This window comes from Artibeus jamaicensis, unplaced genomic scaffold (genome assembly GCF_021234435.1).
Source record: "Artibeus jamaicensis isolate MK-2021 breed Jamaican fruit bat unplaced genomic scaffold, CSHL_Jam_final scaffold_847, whole genome shotgun sequence".
In the NCBI taxonomy this organism is placed as follows: domain Eukaryota; kingdom Metazoa; phylum Chordata; class Mammalia; order Chiroptera; family Phyllostomidae; genus Artibeus; species Artibeus jamaicensis.
This window is the reverse complement of record NW_026522057.1, coordinates 19,456,162-19,479,738: the sequence shown is the minus strand read 5'-3', so window position 1 is coordinate 19,479,738 and position 23,577 is coordinate 19,456,162. Positions and strand designations below refer to the sequence as shown.

General features: G+C 37.9%; 1 protein-coding gene and 1 non-coding gene across 11 annotated transcripts in view; both read right to left on the bottom strand.

The window, feature by feature from the left end:
- The window catches only part of HP1BP3 (heterochromatin protein 1 binding protein 3), a 38,483-nt gene that overhangs the window by 8,055 nt on the left and 6,851 nt on the right, over window positions 1-23,577 (bottom strand). For all 10 annotated transcript variants that reach the window (XM_037140115.2, XM_037140113.2, XM_053660282.1 and 7 more), the window contains 6 exons: window positions 21,375-21,528; window positions 19,048-19,207; window positions 15,966-16,109; window positions 14,100-14,180; window positions 13,228-13,382; window positions 954-1,044 (listed from right to left, as the gene is read on the bottom strand). In XM_037140115.2, the coding sequence (XP_036996010.2) occupies window positions 954-1,044; window positions 13,228-13,382; window positions 14,100-14,180; window positions 15,966-16,109; window positions 19,048-19,207; window positions 21,375-21,528 (785 nt within the window). The remainder of the gene's footprint in view (window positions 1-953; window positions 1,045-13,227; window positions 13,383-14,099; window positions 14,181-15,965; window positions 16,110-19,047; window positions 19,208-21,374; window positions 21,529-23,577) is intronic.
- On the bottom strand, window positions 16,662-16,798 carry LOC119045414 (small nucleolar RNA SNORA48). Its single transcript, XR_005081779.2, has one exon. It is a non-coding gene; the product is annotated as a small nucleolar RNA SNORA48 (small nucleolar RNA).

Sequence of the window (23,577 nt, the reverse complement as noted above, 5' to 3'; positions counted from 1 at the left end):
ATTTGGATATAAATTAATGTAAATAGTTAACATTAACTATAATAGCTAAAAGGTAGAAGTAACCCAAAGGTTCATCAACTCATGAATGGCTAAACAAAATGTGTTAGATTCATACAATGGAATAATATTTGGTAATGAAAAGGAATAAAAGTACTGATTCATGCTGCAACATAGATAAAACTCAGAAACTGTATGCTAAGTAAAAGAAACCAGTCACAAAAGGCCACATATTGTGTAATTCTATCGATATGAAACATACAGAAAAGGCAAATTTATACAGAAAGTAGATTAGTAGGTTGGGAATTAGCAGGGATGAGTATGGAGACTGCAAATGGGCACAAGGAATCTTTTCTGAGTGATGCAAATGTTCTAAAACTGGATTGCAGGAATGGTTGTACAACTCTACAATATAATTTACTAAAAATGATTAAACTATAAGTTTTAATTTTTAATTAGTATATTTTACAGTATGTGTATCATACCTCAATAAAAAGCAACAGTTTGGGTATAGTATCAAAGAATAACATCCACAACTATTTGAAAATTATCTTAAAATACTCCCTCCTTTTAAATGTTTCTGAGTTTAATTTTTTCACAGATGTAACCTAAAATATACTGAAAACAAGTATCAGCAGTCTTCTTTTGGGGTAGACTTGAAAGACACTAACAAAAAAGGAATAAACAGTGTCCCTCTTTTCATTTTTTAAAAAATAGTCATTTTTCACAAAAATGTTATGTGAACATGTAATAGATTTTATTGCTGTTTATTTTTAAAATGAATTGAATGTTTAATATTTTCTTCAGTTTAGATTCCTAAAATGATAAATATTGATAGGTATAACCCACATAAATAAAAGTTTTTGGGGTCCTCAATAAATTTTTAGAGCATAAGGAGGTCCTGAAACCAAAGCTTTTGAGAACTTCACTACAACCAAGTGTTTTTGGCCTCTCACCTGGAATGTTCCAGAAGCACCTTTACCAGTTATTTGTTCTAACTGGCCTCTCTCTACTGCTCTCTGCAGGGCATTCTTTAACAGCTGAGGTCTGTAGAGAAAACAAAAAATAGTGATAAATGTTATCAATGAAGGAAATATTTGAAGAAATAGATCCAGGGTTACTCCCTGAACTAATATTCTGATTTCTTTTACAAATAGTACTTTGTTAAAATGAAAAAAAAAAAAAAAAAAAAAAGGCAATAAATTACTGGTACCCTTTTTTCTTCAAGCACAGACACTGAGTCATTATCTGGATATACAGATCCGTTCCCAAAATGTCAGGACACCCCAAAATCTATTATTTATTAGCAGCAGACCACAACAGCAACCAAACTGTGTAATCAAGCAAAGAATGGGTATCATTAAAAAGTTCCATCCGACTCTAGAATTCGGAGGCAAAAATTCCAGATGGGTTTTAAAAACTATATACACATGTTAATAAAAAACTGAGTCACATTTTATGAACTGGTATTTAAAACACTTAATAAAATACTATTCCCTGAGAATGAAAAAGGTAGTTTTTAAATACAGTATTTCTGGCTTAAGAGGCTTGTCCTTTAAAAAACCAACCAATCAACCAACCAACCAACCAACCAACCAACAAACATGGTTATCAAAATCAAATGGCAGACAAGAAGAAACTGAGTATTATTAAAAATATAAGAATAAATAGCCCTGGCTAGTGTAGCTCAGTGGACTGAATGCCGGCCTGTAGACCAAAGGGTCGCCAGTTCAGTTCCCAGTCAGAGCACATGCCTGGGTTGTAGGAACGGTCCCCAGTTGAGGATGTGTAAGAGGCAACCACACACTGATGTTTCCTTCTCTTTCTCCCTCCCTCCCTATCTCTCTGAAAATAAATAAAACCTTAAAAAAAAATATAAAGGTAAGAATAAGTAAAAATAGCCCTGCTGGGCAGGATGCTTGGTTAGAGTGTCATCCTGATACACCACCCAACCCTAAGGTTGTGGGTTGGATCCCAAGTCAGGGCACTACAGGAATCAACTAATAAATGTATATCGATAAGTGGAACAACAAACTGATGTCTCTTCTCTCTCTAAAATTAACCAGCAATACATAAATAAATAAATAAGTTTTAGAAAAGCATAAGAACAAAGTATTGAAGTTAACAGCTGTTCTGTCAAGAGGCAGAGGTCTGAATGGTGGCTAGGGAACCTCGGGTGCAGGGAGAAGACAAACCCACTTAGGGCGTAAAGGCATCTGAGGTGTGGAACAAGACAGTCAGATGGAAAGCTGTACACCAGGGCCAACGACAAGAAATCTGAAGAAAGGCTTCATCTTCATACAGAAGTCAGGTGATGTGACTTGCCACATCTCTCAAGAATGCTGCAACAGCACCGGGTGAGGGGACCAGCTCATCGAAAACTGGTTGGCTGCTGGTCAGACAGAAAAGGTCAGTGGAGCAGCCCACTGAGGGGCAGAATAATGACGGCCAAATTATTATCATTCGAGGTGCTTCATCAAGCTTTGATATTTTCCTTTGGAGAAATGTTGAATCTGTTGCAACCACTAAGCATTACAGCCTGAGTTGACACCAGAGTTACTAAGTACATCGTCCATATGGTTGGGAAAGAGGAGAAGGGATCCCTCATGTCCTAACAGAATGCTATAGAGTAAAACTACACTGTCAAATTTTGTGCACCCATGACACTCCAGATGAATAAATTTTCACTAAAAACAACCCCCAATGAAAAGCCAGCACTGTTCATAAGTCAGAACATGATTTATGCCATGACCCAAATCGTATACCCACGCACTCTCTCAAGTCATTCACCCCACAAACATTTATAAAGTATTTATTATAGTTATGCAGGAACAAACACACAGATCTGGTCACTAAACTAAAGAAATTTAGGAGATTGTAAGTACCATAATTATGGTAAAGAATGGTAAGGGTCAGGGTTGAAGTTTGTGCGTAGAGTTTTGCGAACCTAATCGAGGGAGTAATTTAACTATGAAACAGTTTCTATTACTTGTTCTGTAAGTTAGCTTGCATATGAGGGTAATCACATAAACTTAAGCAGAACACTAAAACCCTGACTCTTACCAAATTAAGTAACTGGTTTGAAAAGAACCTTCCTAACCACGGTTCCAATGATCCAGGATTGAGTATCAGTTATATCAGTTCCCTTCAACACCAATTATTACTTTAGCATTAACCTTGTCCTAAGGAAGAGTTCCATCACCGACTCAAAGTTCTCTGTCACTCCTATCTTCAGGTAAAATCCATATTTACCAACTGCTTTAAAGCTTCTCAGATTGACCCAATCTCTCAATCACTGTACAAGCCACCACACCTTCCCTTCTGGGCTCCGCACTGTTTTCATAGTGCACTCCACTATGAAGTCAATACACCTACGAAGACCCCCTTCGTGAAGTTACCTAACAGAACAGGTGCCAGGTCTAATGCCTCAACCCACCCCTTGTTAGTCTAGATCCGGTTAGACCCACGCTTCTTTCAGTTCCCCCCAAAGAATGCCAACTCCTGGCTCTGAAATTTCCTACTGAAGCTCCTTTCCCATCCTTTTCTCATAAAACTCCTTCGTCCCCCTACTCTATTATCCCACCTAAATACACATTCTTCTAGAGCTAATCACAGGCCTGTATCATTAACTTACTGCTAACTCCCAGGCACAGCTCTTTTCTGACAAATTCTCTAGCCTGTATCACACCATTCTGAACATATTATGGTGCCAAGTGCTGTTCTAAATGCTTTACATGTATGGAATAAATAACACAACAACTCCAAGGAATAGGTACTGTTACTGCCCATTCTTTACTTAAGGCGAAAAATAACAAAAAAATTAAGTAATTTCTCCAGTCACACCACTAGACAGTGAAAGAACCAGATCATAAACTTGGGCAGTCTGATTCCCAATTCTGCATTCTTACTCGTTATATAATGCTTGCCCTTTCCAATATAAAACTTTAAACAGTGCAAAAGGCAAGAAGTGTGTTATTTAAAAATAAAGTTATGGCCTCACTCTTGAACAGGTAAACCTGGATAAAAATGTTTTGGGATCTCTCATTTAAAAATATTTTATTGATTATGCTACTACAGTTGCCCCAATTTCCCACCCACTTTACATCCCTCTGCCTGCTACCTCCACTCCCTCTAGCAATCACCCCCTAGTAGGTGTCCATGAGTCGTGTATGTAAGTTCTTTTGCTTCTCCATTTCCTATACTATTCTTAACCTCTCCATTGATTTCCTCCCTACCAATTAGTCTTCTTCATCCCTATACTTTCCCCGCATCCTCCACGTTCTGTCTCCCAGCCTATAACCCTCCAAATGATCTCCATGTTTATGATTCTGTTTGTTTTTGTTATTTCCTCAGTTGGTATTTTTAGATTCAGTTGTTGACAGTTGTGAATTTGTTGGCATTTTAATGTTTATGGTTTTATCTTGATCTTTTTCTTAAGTAAGTCCCTTTAACATTTCATGTAATAATGGCTTGATAATGATGAACTCCTTTAACTTTACCTTGTTTGGGAAGTACTTATCTGCCCTTCCATTCTAAATGATAGATTTGCTGGATAGAGTAATCCAGGTTGTAGGTCTTTGCTTTTCATCACTGTGAATACTTCCTGCCTGTCTGTCCTCGCCTGTAAAGCTTCTTTTGAGAAATCAGCTGACAGTCTTATGGGAACTCCTTTGTAGGTAACTCTCTGCTTTTCTCTTCCTGCTTTAAAATTTTTCTCTTTAAGCTTTAGCATTTTAATTATGATGTGTCTGAGTGTGGTCTTCTTTGGGTCCAGTCTGTTTGGGACTCTGTGCTTCCTGGACTTGTATGTCTATTTCCTTTACCAAATTAGGGATGTATTCTCAATTTTTCAAAGAAGTTTTCAATTTTTTGCTCTTCCTCTTTTCCTTCTGGCATCCCTATGATTTGGATGTTGGTACATTAGGAGACATCCTAGAGGCTCCTTATAGTATCCTTATTTTTTTCTTCTTGCTGTTCTGGTTGAATGCTTGTTACTTCTTATGTTCCAAATTGTTGATTTGAACATCTGCTTCATCCCCTCCACTGTTGGTTCCCAGCAGATTTTTATTTCACTTAATGTAAACTTTATTTCTTCCTGGGTCTTTTTTAATGCTGTTGCTATACTCAGTGAGTTCTTTGAGCATCTTGATAGGTTGGTTATCTCTATTTTGTTTAGCTCTTTTGCTGAGGTTTTGCTGTTTTCCTCTGGGCCATTCTTCTTTGTTTCCTCATTTTGGCAGCCTCCCTGAGTTTGTTTCTGTGCATTAGGTAGAGCTACTTTGACTCCATCTTAGTAGTCTGGCCTATTGTAGAAAAGGCACCTATAAATTGTGTGAGGTGGAGCCTTAGGTAATCACCAGGGTGGATAAGCCTCAGAGAGGCAATAATGTGGTTGCCTGGCTTTTGGAGGTTTGTCTGGCACTCTCCCTGCTTCCAGTAACTTTGTTTACTCCCCATATGTGACTGGCGCCCTTCCAGCTGTTGTCCTGGTGCTCAATTGCATGGAGGTACGTTTGTGTACATCCTCCATCCATGTGGGTCCTTTTGGCAGAGTCTCCTGCATATCTGATAGTTTCTTCTGCAGCCTCAACCCCTCACTGGTTTTTATAGCCAGAAGTTATAGAGATTTATCTTCCTGGTATAGGAAACTTGGACTGTGTGGTCTGGTCTGGGACTGCGATCACTGGCTCCCAAGGTATCCATCCCAATTTTTATCTACCACATGTGAATGTGGGACCACCCATTCCGCCTCTCCATGTTATACTGTCTCCACTGCTCCTACCTGTCTGGACAAATGTGGCTTCTTTAAATCCTTGGTTGTTGGACTTCCATACAGCTCAATTTTCTGACAATTCTGGTTGTTATTTGTTTTGAGGTCTAGTTGTAATGCTTTCTGTGGTTGAGTGAGGAGGCGAAGCATGTGTACCTATGCCTCCAACTTGACCACATATCCTCTGGATAAAGTTTTTATCAGCAAAACTGAGGTACAAATATATTAAGTCTATTTTGAAAACTATGGAGGCCCTGGCTGGTGTAGCTCAGTGGACTGAGTGCGGGCCTGTGAACCATACGATTGTGGTTCGATTCCCAGTCAGGGCACATGCCTGGGTTGCAGGCCGGTTCCCTGCAGGCCAGTTCCCAGCAGGGGATGCATGAAGGCAACCATACATTGATGCTTCTCTCCCTCTCTCCTTCCCCCCTTCCCCTCTAAAGATAAATAAAATCTTAAAAAAAAAAACAACTATGGAAAATAATGTAAACAAGTGTTTTATAAAGCCCTATACAAATTCAAAGGACTGTTTAAAGTAAGATGGTTAGACTGAAGTAATTAGAAAGCAGGGAATAGTGGGCAACTCTTGGTGGACATGTTTTCAACTCAGAGAAATTCAGTTTGTATTGAGAGATAAAACAAAAGTCGTGCAAAGAGGGAATCAAAAGTAAAGAATGATGAGCAAATTGCAACCAATAGCAGCAAGGGTTCTGAGTGGTCAGAATCTAAATAAAAGAGTTATGTCAGTCTTTTAGAAAAGCATAGATGGAATTAAGAATGACAGACTTGTGCTGGCCAAGATGGAGGCGTGGGTGGAAACACTGTGCCTCTTCACACAAAGTTAAGGACAACAAAGATTTAGAAACAAAAACACAATGAAAACACACAGAAAACTGAACTGAACCCAAGTACAATCATTCGACCAGACCAGTAAGAGGGGTGGAGTCGGTGGCCGGTGGAGAGGGATTGCAGCAGGAAAAGGCAGTGGCAGCCAGATCCAGGAGCACAGGGCTGACCCCAGTCACACATTCGTGCACAGATAAACTAGGCAAAAACAGGCAGCAAGACAGACCGCACAACCCAGGGCCCCAGTGATGGGAAATAAAGCCTAAAAGCATTGGCTTGTAGGAAGCAGCAGAGGGGACTGAAATCTAAGAGAGCGGAACAAGTGCCATTGTTCCCTCTCTGACCTCGCCCCCCCCCCCAGCATCACAACCCAGCCACTGGGTTGCCCTGCCCTGGTGAACAGCTAAGGCTCTGCTCCTCATTGGTTAACAGGTGTGACCTGACCAAAAATGGCTCACTCAGAAGAACAAATCAAAGCCCCAGAGCCAATACTTTTAAGCGACCAAGAGCTAGCCAACCTATTAATGCACAGTTCAAAACAATGGTGATCAGGACACTCACAGAACTGGTTGATTTTGGTCCCAAATTAGATGAACAAAGGAAGGCTACACTAAGTGAAATAAAGGAGAAAGCACAGGGAACCAACTCAAATCAATGGAGTGGACCAGAAGGAAGAAATGACCAAACAGAAAAGAATGAAGAAAGAAGAATTAAAAAAAAAATGAGGACAGGCTTAGGAACCTCCAGGACATCTTTAAACATTCCAACATCCAAATTAGAAGGGTACCTGGAAGAGCAACAAGTGGAAAACTTACTTGAACAAATAATAAAGGAGAACTTCCCCAATCTGGCAAAGGAAATAGACTTCCAGGAAATCCAGGAAGCTCAGAGAGTCCCAAAGAAGTTGGACCCAAAGAGGAACACACCAAGGCACATCATCATTACATTAGCCAAGATTAAAATGAAGGAGAAAATCCTAGAAGCAGCAAGAGATAAGGGGGCAGTTACCTACAAAGGAGCTCCCATCAGACTGTCAGCTGATTTCTCAAAAGAGACCTTACTGGCAAGGGGCTGGAAAGAAGTATTCCAAGTCACAAAATCCAAAGACCTACATCCAAGATTGCTCTATCCAGCAAAGCTCTCATTTAGAATGGAAGGGCAGATAAAGTACTTCTCAGATAAGATCAAGTTCAAGGAGTTCATCACCACCAAGCCCTTACTATATGAAATGTTAAAGGGACTTATCTAAGAAAAAGATAAAAAATATGAACAGTGAAAAGACAGCAAACTCAGTTATTAAAACAAAAGCAAATTAAGTGGACAGCTAAAACAGGAGCGGAGCCAAAGAAATGGAGATCACATGGAAGGTTAGCAACAGGGGAGTGGGAGGAGGAAAGTGGGGGAGAAGGTACAGAAAATAAGTAGCATAGACAGTAGGTAGAAAATAGACAGGGGGAGGACAAGACTAGTGTGGGAAATGTGGGTGGGAGGGGGTGTGCAGAGTGGAAGGGGAATGAAGGAGGGGGAATGGGACAACTGTAATGGAATAATCAATGACATATATTTTTAAAAAAATGACAGACTTGTGAAATTACTCAAGAGTTGAAACTGTTAAAAACCTAAAAGATCTCTAAAGAAATCTGAGGGCTGTCTGTAAGAAGTCCAGCAATTATTAATGCAATGAGCATGGTTTATGAAACATCAATGTAACCTGGCAGCCAAAGACAGTGGACTGGAATGTGCATGTGTGAACAATCACAATTTCCCTGTACTAGTCAGTGGGGTGATAGATGTTCATAGATGTCAATGAATAAGCATGTATTAGACTATGTGGCCATCACATTCAAAATAACTGAGTGAGTTACAGCAATGAATCTGCATCAAATTTTGTGTTAAGCTTGAATGTCCCTCTGTTTAAACTATTTGGATGATTAAGAAAGCTGCAGCTACGGGCAAATGGTGATTGGCAGCTTCTTCAAGACAATGTGCCTGCTTATGCAGAGTGTGTTTTGGCAAAACATCAATCACCCAGGCAACTCAGCCCCCTACAAGTCAGATTTGGTGCTCTGTGACGTCTGGCCTTTCCCAAAACTAAAGGAAAGAGATTTCAGACCATCGATGAGATTCAGAAAAATATAATAGGGCAGCTGATGGAAACTGGGAAAACTATGAGGTCCCCACGTGCCTACTTTGAAGGGGACTGAGGTGTCATTGTCATATGTACAGCACATCTTATATCTTCTTCAATAAACATCTCTATTTTTCATATTACCTAGCTGGAAACTTTCTGGAGAGACCTTGTTATGTTTAGAGTAAAATATTGGGCATAAAAATCAAATCTTGGGCTATGTTCATTTTTGGGATGAGTAAAGAAAGAAAAATAAAGAGTATGACAAAGTTCACAATACACTAGGATTCAATTTTAAAGTTTGATTTCTAATGCCACATGATAATTATCCTCGAAAGCTTCTAAAGACAACTTCTTAGAGGCCAACCCAAAGTTTTCTCTCTAGGGTTGCACAGAGTCATTTTTATTAAATGGAAGTGCTTTGTGTACTACATAAAAGACACTGTATTTAAACAACAGAACCATATTTAGCATGATCTCATGCTGATACCATGAAAACTAATACTTACATGTAACACTACATGCCAGGCTTAATATGTACTCACAGATTTAAGTCTCCTAATGATCCCGTGAGTTAAAGGCTAGTTATCAATGAGGAAACTGAGGAACAGAAATGACTCATTCAGACACACAAAGCTAGAAAATGACAGAATCAGAATTTAAACATAAGGGGACTGCTTGCAAAGTCTCTGCTTAGCCACAAAGCGCTACAGCCTCCAGTATATGGAAGCAGAAATTCATGTTTAATCCCATATTCTCCAGGGCCTATGTGCCTTGCGGGGAACTGGAATGTTCAGGTGAAGCACCCATATTCATCCATTCACTCATTCAACTAATAATTTTTTAAGCATCCACTGTGTGCTAGGCTTACAGAAAACAGAAGAAAACAATACAGATTAAAAATCCTGGCCTTCAAGAATCTGACATTTTCATGGGGTCAGATTCATGGGGTAGACAGGTTACCTTTCTGAAAAAAGCAAATGAACCCTGGCTGGTGTAGCTCAGTGGACTGAGCACCCGCCTGCAGACCAAAAGGTTGCCAGTTCAATTCCTGGTCAGGGCAGATGCCTGGGTTGTAGGCCAAATGCCCAGTTCAGAGTGTGTGAGAGGCAACTGATCAATGTATCTCTCTCTCACTGATATTTCTCTCCCTCTTTCTCCCTCCCTCATCTCTTAAAAAAAAAAAAAAAAGCAAATGAAATATGTCATTGTGTTAGAATGTAATGCATGTTATAGAGGAAAAACAAGGCAGAGAAGTAGAGGTCTGAGTGCTAGGAAAGGAGGGCAAGGTTGCAAATGTAATGTAGGTGATCCTATCAACCAACTGCAACATGTGGGCCACGGCTGGATACTGACCTGAAAAAACAACTGTAAAAAGTCATTTTAGCCCTGGCTTGTGTGGCTCAGTGGACTGAACACCAGCCTGCAAACCAAAGGGTCGCTGGTTTGATTTCCAGTCAGGGCAGATGCCTGGGTTACAGGCCAGGTCCCCCGATGGGGATGCACAAGAGGCAGCCACACATTGATGTTTCTCCCTCATTTTCCCCTTCCCTTTCTCCAAAAATAAATAAAATCTCTTTTTAAAAATTATTATTTTTAAAAAACAACTTTATTTATTTTTTAGAGAGGGGAAGGGAGGGAGAAAGAAAGGGAGAGAAATATCGATGTGAGAGAGAAACTTCTACCAGTGTCCTCTCACATGCTCCACCCAGGGCCTGGCCCTCAACTCAGGCACACATCCTGACAGGGAAGCCTTTCAGTTCACAGGCCAGTGCTCAATCCATCAAGCCACTTCAGCCAGGGCAAGAATTACAAATTTTGCTAGAAACAATGTTAGTATGATGGTTATGTTCCCTTAAAATTTAAGTGTATTTTTCATTTGCTTTTTATTAAATGTATTGACATGACATTGGTTAATAGGGTCACATGGGTTTCAAGTGTACGTTACTATTTACATATGTATATGTTTGAAAAATTTCAATATAAAGTGTTTAAAAAAGTAGGGCAATCAAGGCAGGTCTGTGGTGATAACAGTAGACTCAGAAACCTAAGGAAGTGAAGGAGTAAGCCAAGTGGATTATGGGGGGAAACCACCCAGGCAAAGAGAATGGCAAGGCTCTTAGGCCAGCAAGGGGTGGGGAAAGAGTAGTAGGAGATTCAGAGTAGCAGGAGAGATGCAATGTAAGTGTAGTGCCTTGTAGATTATTCTAAAGACTCTGGCTTTAACTGTGAGGGAAAGCCACTGGAAGGTTGGAGCAGATATAATCTAACTTACATTTTTTTATAAGTCTCACTTTCACTACTATATTAAAAACAGACCAAAGGAGGAATGTGAAAGAAGCAGTTAAGAGGTTACTGCTCTTACATGGGTAAGAGATGACAGTGGCTTGGGAAAGAGTGGTAACAGTAAAGATAATAAAGTCTATAAATATATTTTCACGACAGATCTGAAGTAACTGTTTACAGACTTCAGTTTTGGATAGTCAACTTAGACACATCAATGATCTCAAATAGGCTTCTTTATGAGTGTGGAATCAGAAGGGAGGCATGAGCTAAATTTATGTATCTGTAAATTAGTAGTATACAAGTGGTTTTAAAGCATTAAGAGTGAAAAGGATTACCACGAGAATGTGGATAGAAAAGACAAATGGCCTAAAATCTAACCATGGGGCACTCCTATATTAAGGAGTCAGGAGATGGGAAATCAGCAATCCTTAGGAGATTGAAAAAGTGTAAGTAGTGCAGTTGCGGGAAAATCAGGAGGGAATAGCATCCTGAAAAACAAGTAAAGAGTGTTTCAATCAGGTGGCAGTCACCCTCTGTCAAATGCCAATGAGAGACCACCAGCAAATAAGTTAACCACTGAACCACTGAAATCTGCTACATGGAAGTCATAGGTGACACTGACAGGTAATTCAGGTAAAATGGTGAGGTTAAAATAAGGTGTGACAGAAGTGGATTTAAGTGGAAGTAGGAGAACAAAAATTATAGTGAGCAATTACAGACAACTGATACGATAAAACTGTATTTTTCTTGTTCCTTTGGCCCAGTTTCCTATGGTTAAATTTCATGTGAAATTTAAAAAAAATATATGACAAGAGGACTCTACTAGTCAGAGGTAAAGAAAACCAGTGCGGTTTCACAGAAGTAAAGAACAATGCCTTGCCTGGTGTGGCTCAGTGGATTGAGGGCAGGCCTGCAAACCAAAGGGCTGCCAGTTCCATTCCCAGTCAGGGCACATGTGTGGGGGTTGCAGGCCAGGTACCCAGTATGAGGCACATGAGAGGCAGCCCACATTGATATTTCTCTCCCTTTCTCCTTCCCTTTCCCCTCTCTAAAAATAAATAAATAAAATCTTTAAAAAATAATAAATAAAATATAGTATCAACTACATCATACTCATTAAAAAGGCTACTATCACAAAAACAGAAAGTAACAATTATTGGTGAAGATATAGAGAAATTAGAACTCTTAAGCACTGTTGGTGGGAATGTAAAATGGTACAGCCACTGTGGAAAACAGTATGGTGATTCCTCAAAATATTAAAAATACAACTGTTGTATGATCCAGCAATTCCACTCCTAGAATTTTCAATTCCACCGAAAAGAACTGAAAGCACAGTCTCAAAGAGATATAAACACCAATGTTCATAGGAGAATTATTTGCAACAGCTAAAATTAGAAGCAACTCAAGTGGTTCACTGAAAGATGAATAGACAATCCAAATGAAGTGTATACATACAATGCAGTATTACTGAGACTTAAAAAGGGAATTCTGACACATGAGAAACATGAATAAACCTTGAGGATATTATAGTTAGTGAAACAACCTAGTCACCATAAAAGTCAAACACTGTATGATTCTATTTATATGAAGTATGCAGAGTAGGGAAAAATCAGAGACAGAAAACAGAATGGTGGTTACTAGGGACTGGAGGAAAAGAGAAAGAGTTCTAGTTTAATGGGTACCAAGCTGCAGTTTTTAAAAGATGAAGAGAGTTCTGGAGATGGACGGTGGTGATGGAAGCACATTATTTACATTAATACCATTAATGTAAATGGTATTATTTACATAAATACCATTAAATACATTTAATACCATTAAAGCACTATACATTTAAAAATGGTTACGATAGTAAAATGTTTTTATGTGTACTTTACCACAATAAGAAAAAATTAAAAGTAATGAACAGATGAGAGTACACAAAGTTTAAGGCTGCATATTCTAGCAGCTGTCATCATGAAAGAGTTACTCTGTCAGGGTCTTACAAAAGTTAACAAGCAGTGTGGGTTTCAAAAGAAACTATATATGGAGATATGAAAGAACACAAAATGGGACAAAAAAATTAAACCCACAGAAAAGGTTTTATTCCTGGCTCAGTGATAAGTAACCCTCATTGAATATTTAATCTTTCTCCTGTCCCATGAAAAGGGGCTAAGAGAACAACAGACATCCATGCCTTACAGTCCAGGCCAACATGTCATACCTGATGTCCACTCTAAGTTTAGGGTAATACTGAGACACATATTTTCTGATGAGACTGTAGGAAGCTTCTTTAGGTTCACAAAGGCGAGTGAAGGCCAGTGGGAGGATATCCTCCAATTTTACTTGTGGTTCTGGATCCATTGCAGAGCTCCTGTTCTGAAATGTCGTATCAAAATTATCATTAGACAATAAACAGCTTTTCTAGTCAAATGTTTCTATATTCAACTCCAAGGCTTTTCTAAGTTGGTTGTGTTAAATCAACACAAAACTATCACTTCACATTCAAACAAACCATATCATAGTGGTGGAATGTTAGCTGCATGGCAATTTAAGATAAAAATTTCAGACTGAGTTAAATACAAAGAAATGATAAGACTTTAAGGTCTTAATTCATTCTTAGCCTTCGACACACAAAAATGAAAAGGATGATGGAGTACTCAAGAGTGGTATACAGAAGTTCACTTTGAAAGTGCTGTCCAGTTTTATGGGAAAAAAAAGTAGAAAAAATCTTCAGAGTTGTTAAAAAAAAAGATGTGAGAAGTATTCATGATTTCAATTACTGACATAGAGGAAATACTAGATGTTTCACTTTATTATCGTATATTTTCCATAAATGAAATTATGTATCTTGGGGAGGACACTTTAGTATTTATTAAAAAAGAGAAGAACTGGCTCTAGACATAGTTTTGGAGTGTAATACTGAATGAGAATATGCCTATTTGCCTCTTTTAGTTTAATGAGCAAATTCCTTGTCATTTCTCTAGGACTTACTAGAAAGGCCAGCCTGACACAGTGCCTGGCACCAAGTTGCTATTTTGAGTAAGCAGTAGGAGGATCACAGCATACCATCAGACTGTGGAATAGACTTCTTACCTTTCTGTTTCTGGATTTCTGAGGGTTTTTTCCGGATTTCTGGACCACAACAAAACTCCCAGAAGCACCTTTCCCCTTTACCTAAAGTAAATTAATTTGTTATAATAACCAGTATTTGTATTTTAAATGATTCTGGTATTCATCTTTACAACTTTATTCCAGATTAAGCAAATTACAGGGCATAGTGATACAAGAGCTACTGTAAAGTGCTGTTCGACTTGTCAGAGGAAAAAAAAAAACAAAACAAAAAACCCGAACAGATTAGTCAAAAGACTGGGGATTGAATCCTATAATACATGGTATCATCTAGCTATTCAATAATGGACAACCCTGTAAAACCTCTGAGCTTTTGGCTCTTCATCTACAAAATTGGGGAAGAATGCTGATACCAGATTAAACAGTCTACTATAAACTTTCAAAAAATAAAAAGAAAGTCTCATGGAAGGAAGGGACACAATCTCCTGGGGAAAATGGTAGGAAAAAAACCCTCTATCTTGAAAGTATGATAGGTAGTTGGCAAAAGTTTACAGCCTAGTTGATCTCAGGCTGCAATGCTTCCCACAGTTTGCCCATTAGATTATTCCTGCATATGGGAAAGGTTATGTAAGTCACACCACATATTTACACAGTTTACAAAGCACTTCCAGACTTTTAAAGTTGAGTTACATTAATCTGAGTCCCCCACACTCTAGCTTTACCTACCCTGCTATGAATATAGCAGTCCAGCTGATATCAAATGGAGGGTCAGGCTATGAGGCAAGAATAGGTCACGAACCACATTCTCATAAAGAAAAAGTCAGCTCGTAAATTGTGCTGACATACATTATGATATAGGACTGGTATTTGTTTTAATTATATTGGTTAGATAGTATCTTTAAATCAATGATTATTTTAGATAATCAATGATTATTTATCTTTTAATCAATGCCACTTAAATATCGGTTTTACAACATTCGGAAGAATCTGCTATAGGATGTAGGCTCCACACAGCAGGAATCTGTTTTCCTCACTGATGGACACACAAGCACCTGGAACAAGGAGACACTCAGTATATGCTTGTGTAATTAAGTACTTGCTGAAAGGTTCTAAACAAAGTTTAAATGCCTGAAAGAAACAGTTTTCTCTATTAACCAAATTATGCAAAAAGGTATAGAAGAACGGCAAGAGGACTGAAAATGCAGTGAACTGGGTCCTTAGAACCATCTGCGTCTCTCCCGTGGGACCTTGGTAGTTACCTTCTCTCTCTGAACCTCCAAAGAGGTTTAGGTAAGTCCATTTTAGCTTTAGATTTTCATGATTCTAAGCAGTATTTTGATGCATTATGCGAAGTAACACAGATTCATGCCTGAAATCAATACTGGTTTTAGTACTAGTCTCAGGTTACTCAGACTTCTCTCATGTTCCTAACAAACTTTAATAGTTTTAGATACCATTAAGTAACGGTGAACCTATTTACAAAGCTAATTTATAAGGGCAAAAAGTCTAGTCATAAAGCAAGGCTTTAAAATCTTAAGACAAAAGCAAAGATCACTTCTGCTTTGGCGATGACAGGACCCCCTCAACCCCACTTTTCATTTTCAGCACTGTATGATGTCAAGCACAAGTAGCCCCCCCGCGCCCCCCCCCCGGGCAAAAATCCAATTAAAAATACAAGCAGCTAGAAAATAATTACACTGTCTACCCTATTGTTATAAAAGGTAACTGGCAGTGATTCGGAAACTCAGTCTCAGATAATAAAACTAGTTTAAGCTTTAAGCATTTCATTATGTTATCTTATTTTTAACAAAAAAGACACAAAAGCCTAAATGTTACTAAATACAGACGCACACGTTGGAATGATTTTTATTACCAACAACTATTTAATACCTGTTTGATGACACCTCTATTTAATTCTCTTTTCAGTGCTTGTTTCAGAAGGTAGCCCCTTCTCTCCAGCTCCAGAGAAGGGTACTTATGAATAATGTACTTTCGAATAGCAACAACTGATGCACCACTCTTCTGGAAGCATGCCTAGAAAACAGATTTACCAAAGCATACACATTACTTTAAACTAGCTGGGTTTTTTTTTTTCATTAGACAGCAAAGCTGACATACGTTTTCAAAATCAATTATTTTAGGAGTGAACTTAATAATGGATAATGCAGAAGAGAATAAACAGTATTTCAGTTCAGTTCATCCTGGCTATGGAGAAATGAAGAATTAAAATATTTCTGCAACAACTAAAATTGTTCAAAATACCAAAAAGATACAACACATGAATAACATTCTGTGTGTTAATAAGGAACCTCTTTTCATTTTCATTTGGTTCTGTATTTAGAAGGCAAATCCTTAGCTTTAAAATGAAGAAAGCAGAATGCGGGATCACAGACTAGGCCCATTTTATGGAATGAGGTTCAGCACACCAGGACCAGTATTTCTCTGCACGCTCTGTGTATGGCAACAAAGAACATAAGCAAAGACACTGAATAAATGGCATAAAACTGAATACAGAGAGTATAGTCCTTTTTATTTTAATTGTTGTTCAAGTACAGTTTTCTATTTATTGATTTATCCCCTCCACCCCCATGTGCCCAAGGCATGAACCAGGCATGTGCACAGACCAAAAAGCCAACCTGGGATTAACAAGGAGTTACTTTGTCCGTGGCTGTTATGAGCCAAGCACCACCAAGCCAGGTGCAACTCTACCCAGATCAGGGACATGTTTTCTGTCTTTTACTCCCATCCTAGCCCAACCCCCCCGGCCCTCCCCACTTTCCTCCCATTTCCATTCCCCCCTAGTTTTTGTCCATGTGTCCTTTATACTTGTTCCTGTAAACCCTTCCCCTTTTCGTCTGAAATTACCTCCCCACTGGCCACCACAGAGCACAGTCCTAAGGAAAGTTCTGGATAACAACAGGGCATTAACTTGCAATGTGAAGTACCCTCTTTTGTTTCCATTCTATCTATATTCCATTTGACTAGCACCCATGGAAGACTTAAGCAGGTCATTATGTCACCAAGGCAGCAAATTTTTTCAAATGCTTTACATTTTGAAGCACACAAACAGCATCTGTTACTTATCTCATGGCCCAGTCCATCAATTTTGTGTTGTCACTGTCTATAAACTGAATGTAGTACAAACTCATTTTCATTAAACAAAGATTTCATTGAGTGTTATTTTATACACTTTGATAATAACAAAAAAATAACTCACAGATAGATGGACCAGAAAAGATTTTACAACAAAAAACAAGTTGTGTTAATATGGGTCCACTTACTTCAAGTAAATGTCTCTGACTTACTACAGACTATTGCTTACTCATGGTCTTAGTTTAAAAAAAAAATTAAGAAAACAGGCTAAAAAAGAACCGTGTAATGCTAAAATGAGATGGAAGTAGACACTAAGACTCTTGTTTGATTCAGAAAATTGTATCAGCGGTCTGAAATCATGATTTGTTACATTGCTTAGAACACACACACACACACACACACACAAACACAATCATATTCAAACTATTCTTTAGGCCTGATTTATACTGTTTTAAATTTTTGCCTTACTATTTTAAAACTTCAGTCCCTTCTCTATCCTCACTGTAACCCTACTCTTTTAAGGAAGACAACAAAGAAAAGAGATCTTACTACAGTCAAGCTATGTAGAACAAGGAAGTTAAGTTCTCTTAATGAGGTGAGAGCACTCTTGGAGAGTGCAGGGAGAGCCTGAGGGCAAACCCTTGTCCAGTATGTGTCAGTGCTGTCTTCTTGGATTCTGACATTGACTACCAGGTTGCTCCTTCCTATAGACACCACCCTTGGTTAAACTGATCTGTATCTCTCTCCCCAACTCTTCTTCAGATCTAAGGACAGGGTCCCTGAAATGAGGGGGAGGGGTCCTATGGTTTCTATTTTAACTCCTTTTACCACCTGATCACATGAAATAAACAGGCAAATTTAACCTGATGAATTTACACAAAACCTGGCAAGGTCAGGTTGAAGATAACCTTAAAAATTAAAATAAGCCAGGCAGTGAAAGACAAATACTATATGATCTCACCTTTAACAGGAACCTAAACAACAAAACAAATAAGCAAAATATAACCAAAGACAATGAAATAGAGAACAGGCTAACAGTGGCCGGAGGGGGGGAATTTCAGGGGAAAAGGAGAAGCGTTTATAGGACGAAGTATAAAGGACACATGGCTAAAAACTAAGGGGGGTGGAAATGGGAGGGAGGTGGGGAGGGCTGGGGGTTGGGCTGGGATGGGAATAAAAGACAGAAAACTGTACTTGAACAACAATTAAAATTTTAAAAAGTTAAAATAAAAAAACTCACACTTGATCGAGTAAGCTAATGAAAGTGAACGGATTATAGCCAAGTCACAAAGCTATGCAAGGAGGATAATTTTGCAAGTATTTTGGAATGGCTAGGAGATGAAGCAAAGTAGTTAAGAGAATTTTTTATAACTCAGGTTTGAAAGATAACAATTACTAAATACTCAACTTTGAAAACAGACCTAAGGATTATAAATATTTTTTAAATAAAAATTCTCAATGTTATTCACTTACTCTAAGGCACAATTAGATTTCCGAAGGACAAGGGCCTCGTTTTGTCTTTTTCTAGGCTATCACTTGTAGAGTTGCCCGACACAGAGAGGTTAGTTCTTAAGTATTTGTCAATGAATTAACCTGCTAAGCCTTCAATAAAAACTACACTCAAGCAGTAAACTGCATACAAAAATCTGAAGATAAGTTAAAAAAATACTTGCTATAATAAACATGAATAAAAAAATTAACAGTGCTCATCAAAAATAATTATAGTATTAAAACAAACTTCACAATGGCTTTTTTCTATTTAAATCTGTTTTAGGAAGCAGAGCAAGAGTTCCAATGTCTGACAGGAGTATGCCATTTTCAAATAAGCAGAAGATGAACAGAGTAAATCTAAGACGAACTGCTGGAAATAAAAACTTGCCTTAATGGCCTCAGTTAGGATCGCATCCATCTTGGGGCGTGGGGAAGAAGCCATCGCTGTCTGTTTCTGGGCCCTCGCTAGCTGGCTGGCAGAAAGAGTAGCCCAGGAAGGTATTGTTTTTTTCACTTTCTTCTCTTTTTCTTTAGGCTGATCTTTTTCTCTTTAAAACAAAGAGTTGTTATTGTGCAAGATAAACTCTCCAGAAAGAGGCATAAAGTCAGAAAGAGCAAAAAACCAGGGAGAAATAAAAATTAATGTTTTAATTTACTTCCACATTGAAGTGACAAATAAGCAAAAATTTAAACAAATTTAAACTAAACAAAACAAATTTTAAAAATATGTTACTATAAATAAACTAAAAAGGTGTTTTCTCTTAGGTACAGGAGAGAAGAGTCCTATAAGTTAGTGCTGGTATAAACAGCCAGCACATATAAAAAATCAGAATTTTTAAATGTATTCCAACTAAACAGATGCAATTTAGTACAGTGGGAAGAACTCAAACTCTGAAATCAGATAATTTCAGTTTGAGTTTTTTTAGCCCCAACGTAAGCTACAAGATCCTAGCAAGTGACCTGAGTCTCGGCCTCCTCAGCTATAAAATTGTAATATAATACCCAACACTTCACAACGCTGTTAAAAGAATTATGAAGTTATGTTTATAAAACAGTGTTGTGAGCCACAAAGCATTACATGAATTATTTTATGTAATAACAGCACTGCATCAACTGAAAACACAGGGAAGCTGTTAAAACTTTAAGACTTTACGTGTATCTATGAAACTGGGATAAAGGATTCCCTGAGGACTACAGCTAGAAGGTAAAGTTATTACTAAGTTATTCTTTTATCTAAAATGTAATTCCTAACTGTTCTGACCAATTATGAAAATAAGTGCTACCAGCTGTCTTGCAAAAAAAAATTTAGTTAAAAAAGAATCGCTACTACACTGTACAGACTATCAACAAACTTTGTTTTCAGATTTTTAAAGAGATTTTATTTATTTATTTATTTTTAGAGAGAGGAGAAGAGATGGAGAAAGAGAGGAAGAGAAATGTCAATGTGTGGTTGCCTTTTGCACACCCCCACTGGGGACCTGTCCTGCAACCCAAGCATGTTGTTGGGTCGCGGGAATCCAACCCTTGATCGAACCTGAGACCCTTTGGTTTGCAGCCCACGCTCAATCCACTGAGCTACACCAGCCAGGGATTGTTTTCGAATCTTTTAAAAATTATTTATTTATTTATTTTTAGACAGAAGGTGAGAGAGAAAGAAAGAGACAGAGAGAAACATCAATGTGTGGTTGCCTCTCACCCCTCCCCCCACTGAGGACCTCACCTACAACCTAGGCATGTGCTCTGAATGGGAGCGACCCTTTGTTTCACAGACCAGTGCTCAATCCACAGAGCCACATCAACCAGGGCTGTTTTACGATTGTCAAAGTCACCCTACAATTGAATACTCCATCAAACATATACAAAGTTTTAGGTCATTCCAGCAATAGCCTGATATACAAGGTCTGGCACAAAGAACAAATAGTTTTTAAATTACAAACTCTTCATTACAAAATCATAAGCATGTAACTCTTTAACATTAACAACATCACACGCAAAGCACACCATATAACATTTTAGGTGAAATGTTTAAATTAAAACTATAAATTGTTACACCAATATTATTACTCCCTACCAATTACACTCAAGCAGGCCTTACTTCTGCTGGATGCTGTAGATTAATGATTTCTAATATAAGCATATAAAAATAACCCACTCCTGGCACAGAGGGAGGAGTACAATGATTAAGTATCTCCCAGATTAGATTTTTATACTCCTGTTTCATTTCTGATTGAAATTATGTCAATGCTCTGCTCTGGCTGAGTAAGCTCAACTGGTTAGAGCATTATCCAGTAACCCAAGGCTGTGGGTTTGATCCCCAGTCAAGGTACATATTAAGAATCAACCAATGAATGAATCAATAAGTGATACAACAAATTGATGTATTTTCTCTCTAAAATTAATAAATTAAAAAGTTTAAAAAATTATGTCAATGCTTAAAATATAAGACACTCCTATAATGAATTCTAAGCACAAAAACACACTCCAAAGCCAAATGGAATAAATTTTGGATTATTCAAACCACTCTTGTAAAGTACTGCACAGTCTAACAGGCCATACAACTACATAATAAACCTATTTCAAATGGTAATTCTAAAAAGTAAAACCAAATAGCAAATACCTAGCACACACCAATGTTATAACGCTTTAAAACAATCTTGTCTACAGTCCTTTTACATAGTCTTTAATTATATATAGCAAGAAGATGTAACTGCTTACTCCTTTTTGGTTTCCTCAGAGGACTTCTTTTCTTCCTTTTCTTCACTCTCAGGTTCTGCCTTTGGCTGTTCTGTCTCACTAGATGTGGCGGGTGGAGTTTCATTCTCATGTTCTTCTACAGTAGAGACAGATTCCTCTGAACTTACGTCCGGTTCTAAAAAATCAGGTGAGCAGAATTGCACCAAGTAGATATATTAGAGCCTGAGTCAATAAAAGGGTAAAAGTTTATCTTATTAAACAGGTAAGTCAAATGTTTCAATTAACAAATGGATTCTAAAATGATCAAATGACTGTGAGTGCAGTTTTCTTTCCTTGTTACATCACTCAAGTTGTCTATGCAACAGGGTGTTTATCCTAACAATTATGTGAGAAAAGGATACAGACCAGGAAATTACGCAGAAAGGGAAAATCATTTCACCCCAAATCAAGTATCTTGATCATTCTACTCTGCAATATTAATGAGACTTATTATTAAGAAATGAGCCATTTCATAATTTAAAAATCAAATCCTAGTAAGGAATAAGTAACAGAAAATTAACGTGTTTTCCAGGTGAAATGACTGAGGCAATGGTAGAAACCTGAGAGGAGATACTGAAGTCTGCAGCTGCTTATCTCTTTGAGCAGCTACTATAAAACACAGAATCCCAGAAAATGGTTAAGCAGGGGCTCCAAAGAAAATAACTCCAGTGGAAAGAATTAGGCAATAAATAAATAAATAAATAAATAAATAAATAAATAAATATATATACATATTTCAAGAGTTTAGTGACTTAAATTGATTAATGGCATAATGATGAAAACCTCTTTCTGGACTTCAACGTAAATAATTTTAAAATGCCACTTCCTTCTTATAACCAGACCATACATATACAATTCTAAAGAAATTTCTAGTTTTTCAACAAATTAAATGTCTAAATCATAAATTTTAGGCCAGTCAACTATCATTTGTAAATGTCATCATCCTGGATCATGCCCTTCAACCAGACTTACTTGTAAATAGAAACTCCTCCCATATGTTTCCCCAAAATTGAGGGTTTTTGAGTCAGAAACATCTGGATTCTAATTTAGTGTTCATAATTTTCCAGCTTGGTATCTTAGGGCAAATTCTTTGACATCTCCAAGTTTCAGTAACCCTACTTCACAGTTATTATTAGGATGATATCAAATGTTTTTGCCCTGGCTGGTGTGGCCTGCAAACCAAAGGATTGCTGATTCTTTTCCCAGTCAGGGCACATGCCTGGGTTGCAGGCCTGATCTGGGGATGGGATGGGGTGGTGGTGGTGGTGGTGTTGTTGTGTGTATGTGTGTGCATGCACATGAGAGGCAACCACATGCTGATGTTTCTCTCCCACCTTTCCACTCTAAAAATAAATTAATTAAATCTTTAAAAAATAAAAATAAAATGTTTTAGGGGAAGACTATAGGCTGGCTCTTGTACTATGTAGGTGATTCCCATCCTCCTTTGGCCTCCTGTTTCTAGAAGTGTTTCACAAAGTATTAGGCTAGAGCTTCATTATAAAAATGATATCTGGCAATACAGATAACTGCAAGACGTATTTTTATCATAATTATCTAATAAAGGTTCAGTCACTCAACAGATATTAAAACATATATTATGTGTAAAACATCACTTCCAACCTATTAAACTATTGTCTGTTTCTGTTTGAAATGTAGGGCTTATAAAATTAAAAATATAAGTGAAGTCTAGTTATTTTCATGTACAAAATACTCTAGTGGGGTAGAGAGAAGATTAAACAAACATACAACATGGGAAGTGACTCACTGGTCCTTTATAGATTCTTGGGTGACCTTTCTAATTAATACCTTACAACCAAACCCTCTGGCACGTGTTCTGAAAACTGATGCTACTATTAATTTAGCGGCTTCAGCTGGCTGTTAAACAGGGATCAAGATGTGCCACTAAGTGGCTTATCTCAGTGCTGAACAAAATATGCAGTCTTCGACTCACCAGCACCTACTATTTCTTAACATGCTGGTTCCCATGTTACCTAATGCCTTAGGCCAGGATACACAAATTACTTATAATATTTATCTGAGGATCTGAGACAAAATCCTGGCTCAGCCTGAAAAGATTATAATCCTGGTGAACCAAGGGATAAAGGCAACAAGGGTGTGCATATATGTATATATACTTTTAAAGATTTTATTTCTTTACTTTTGGAAAGAGGGAAAGGGAAGAGAG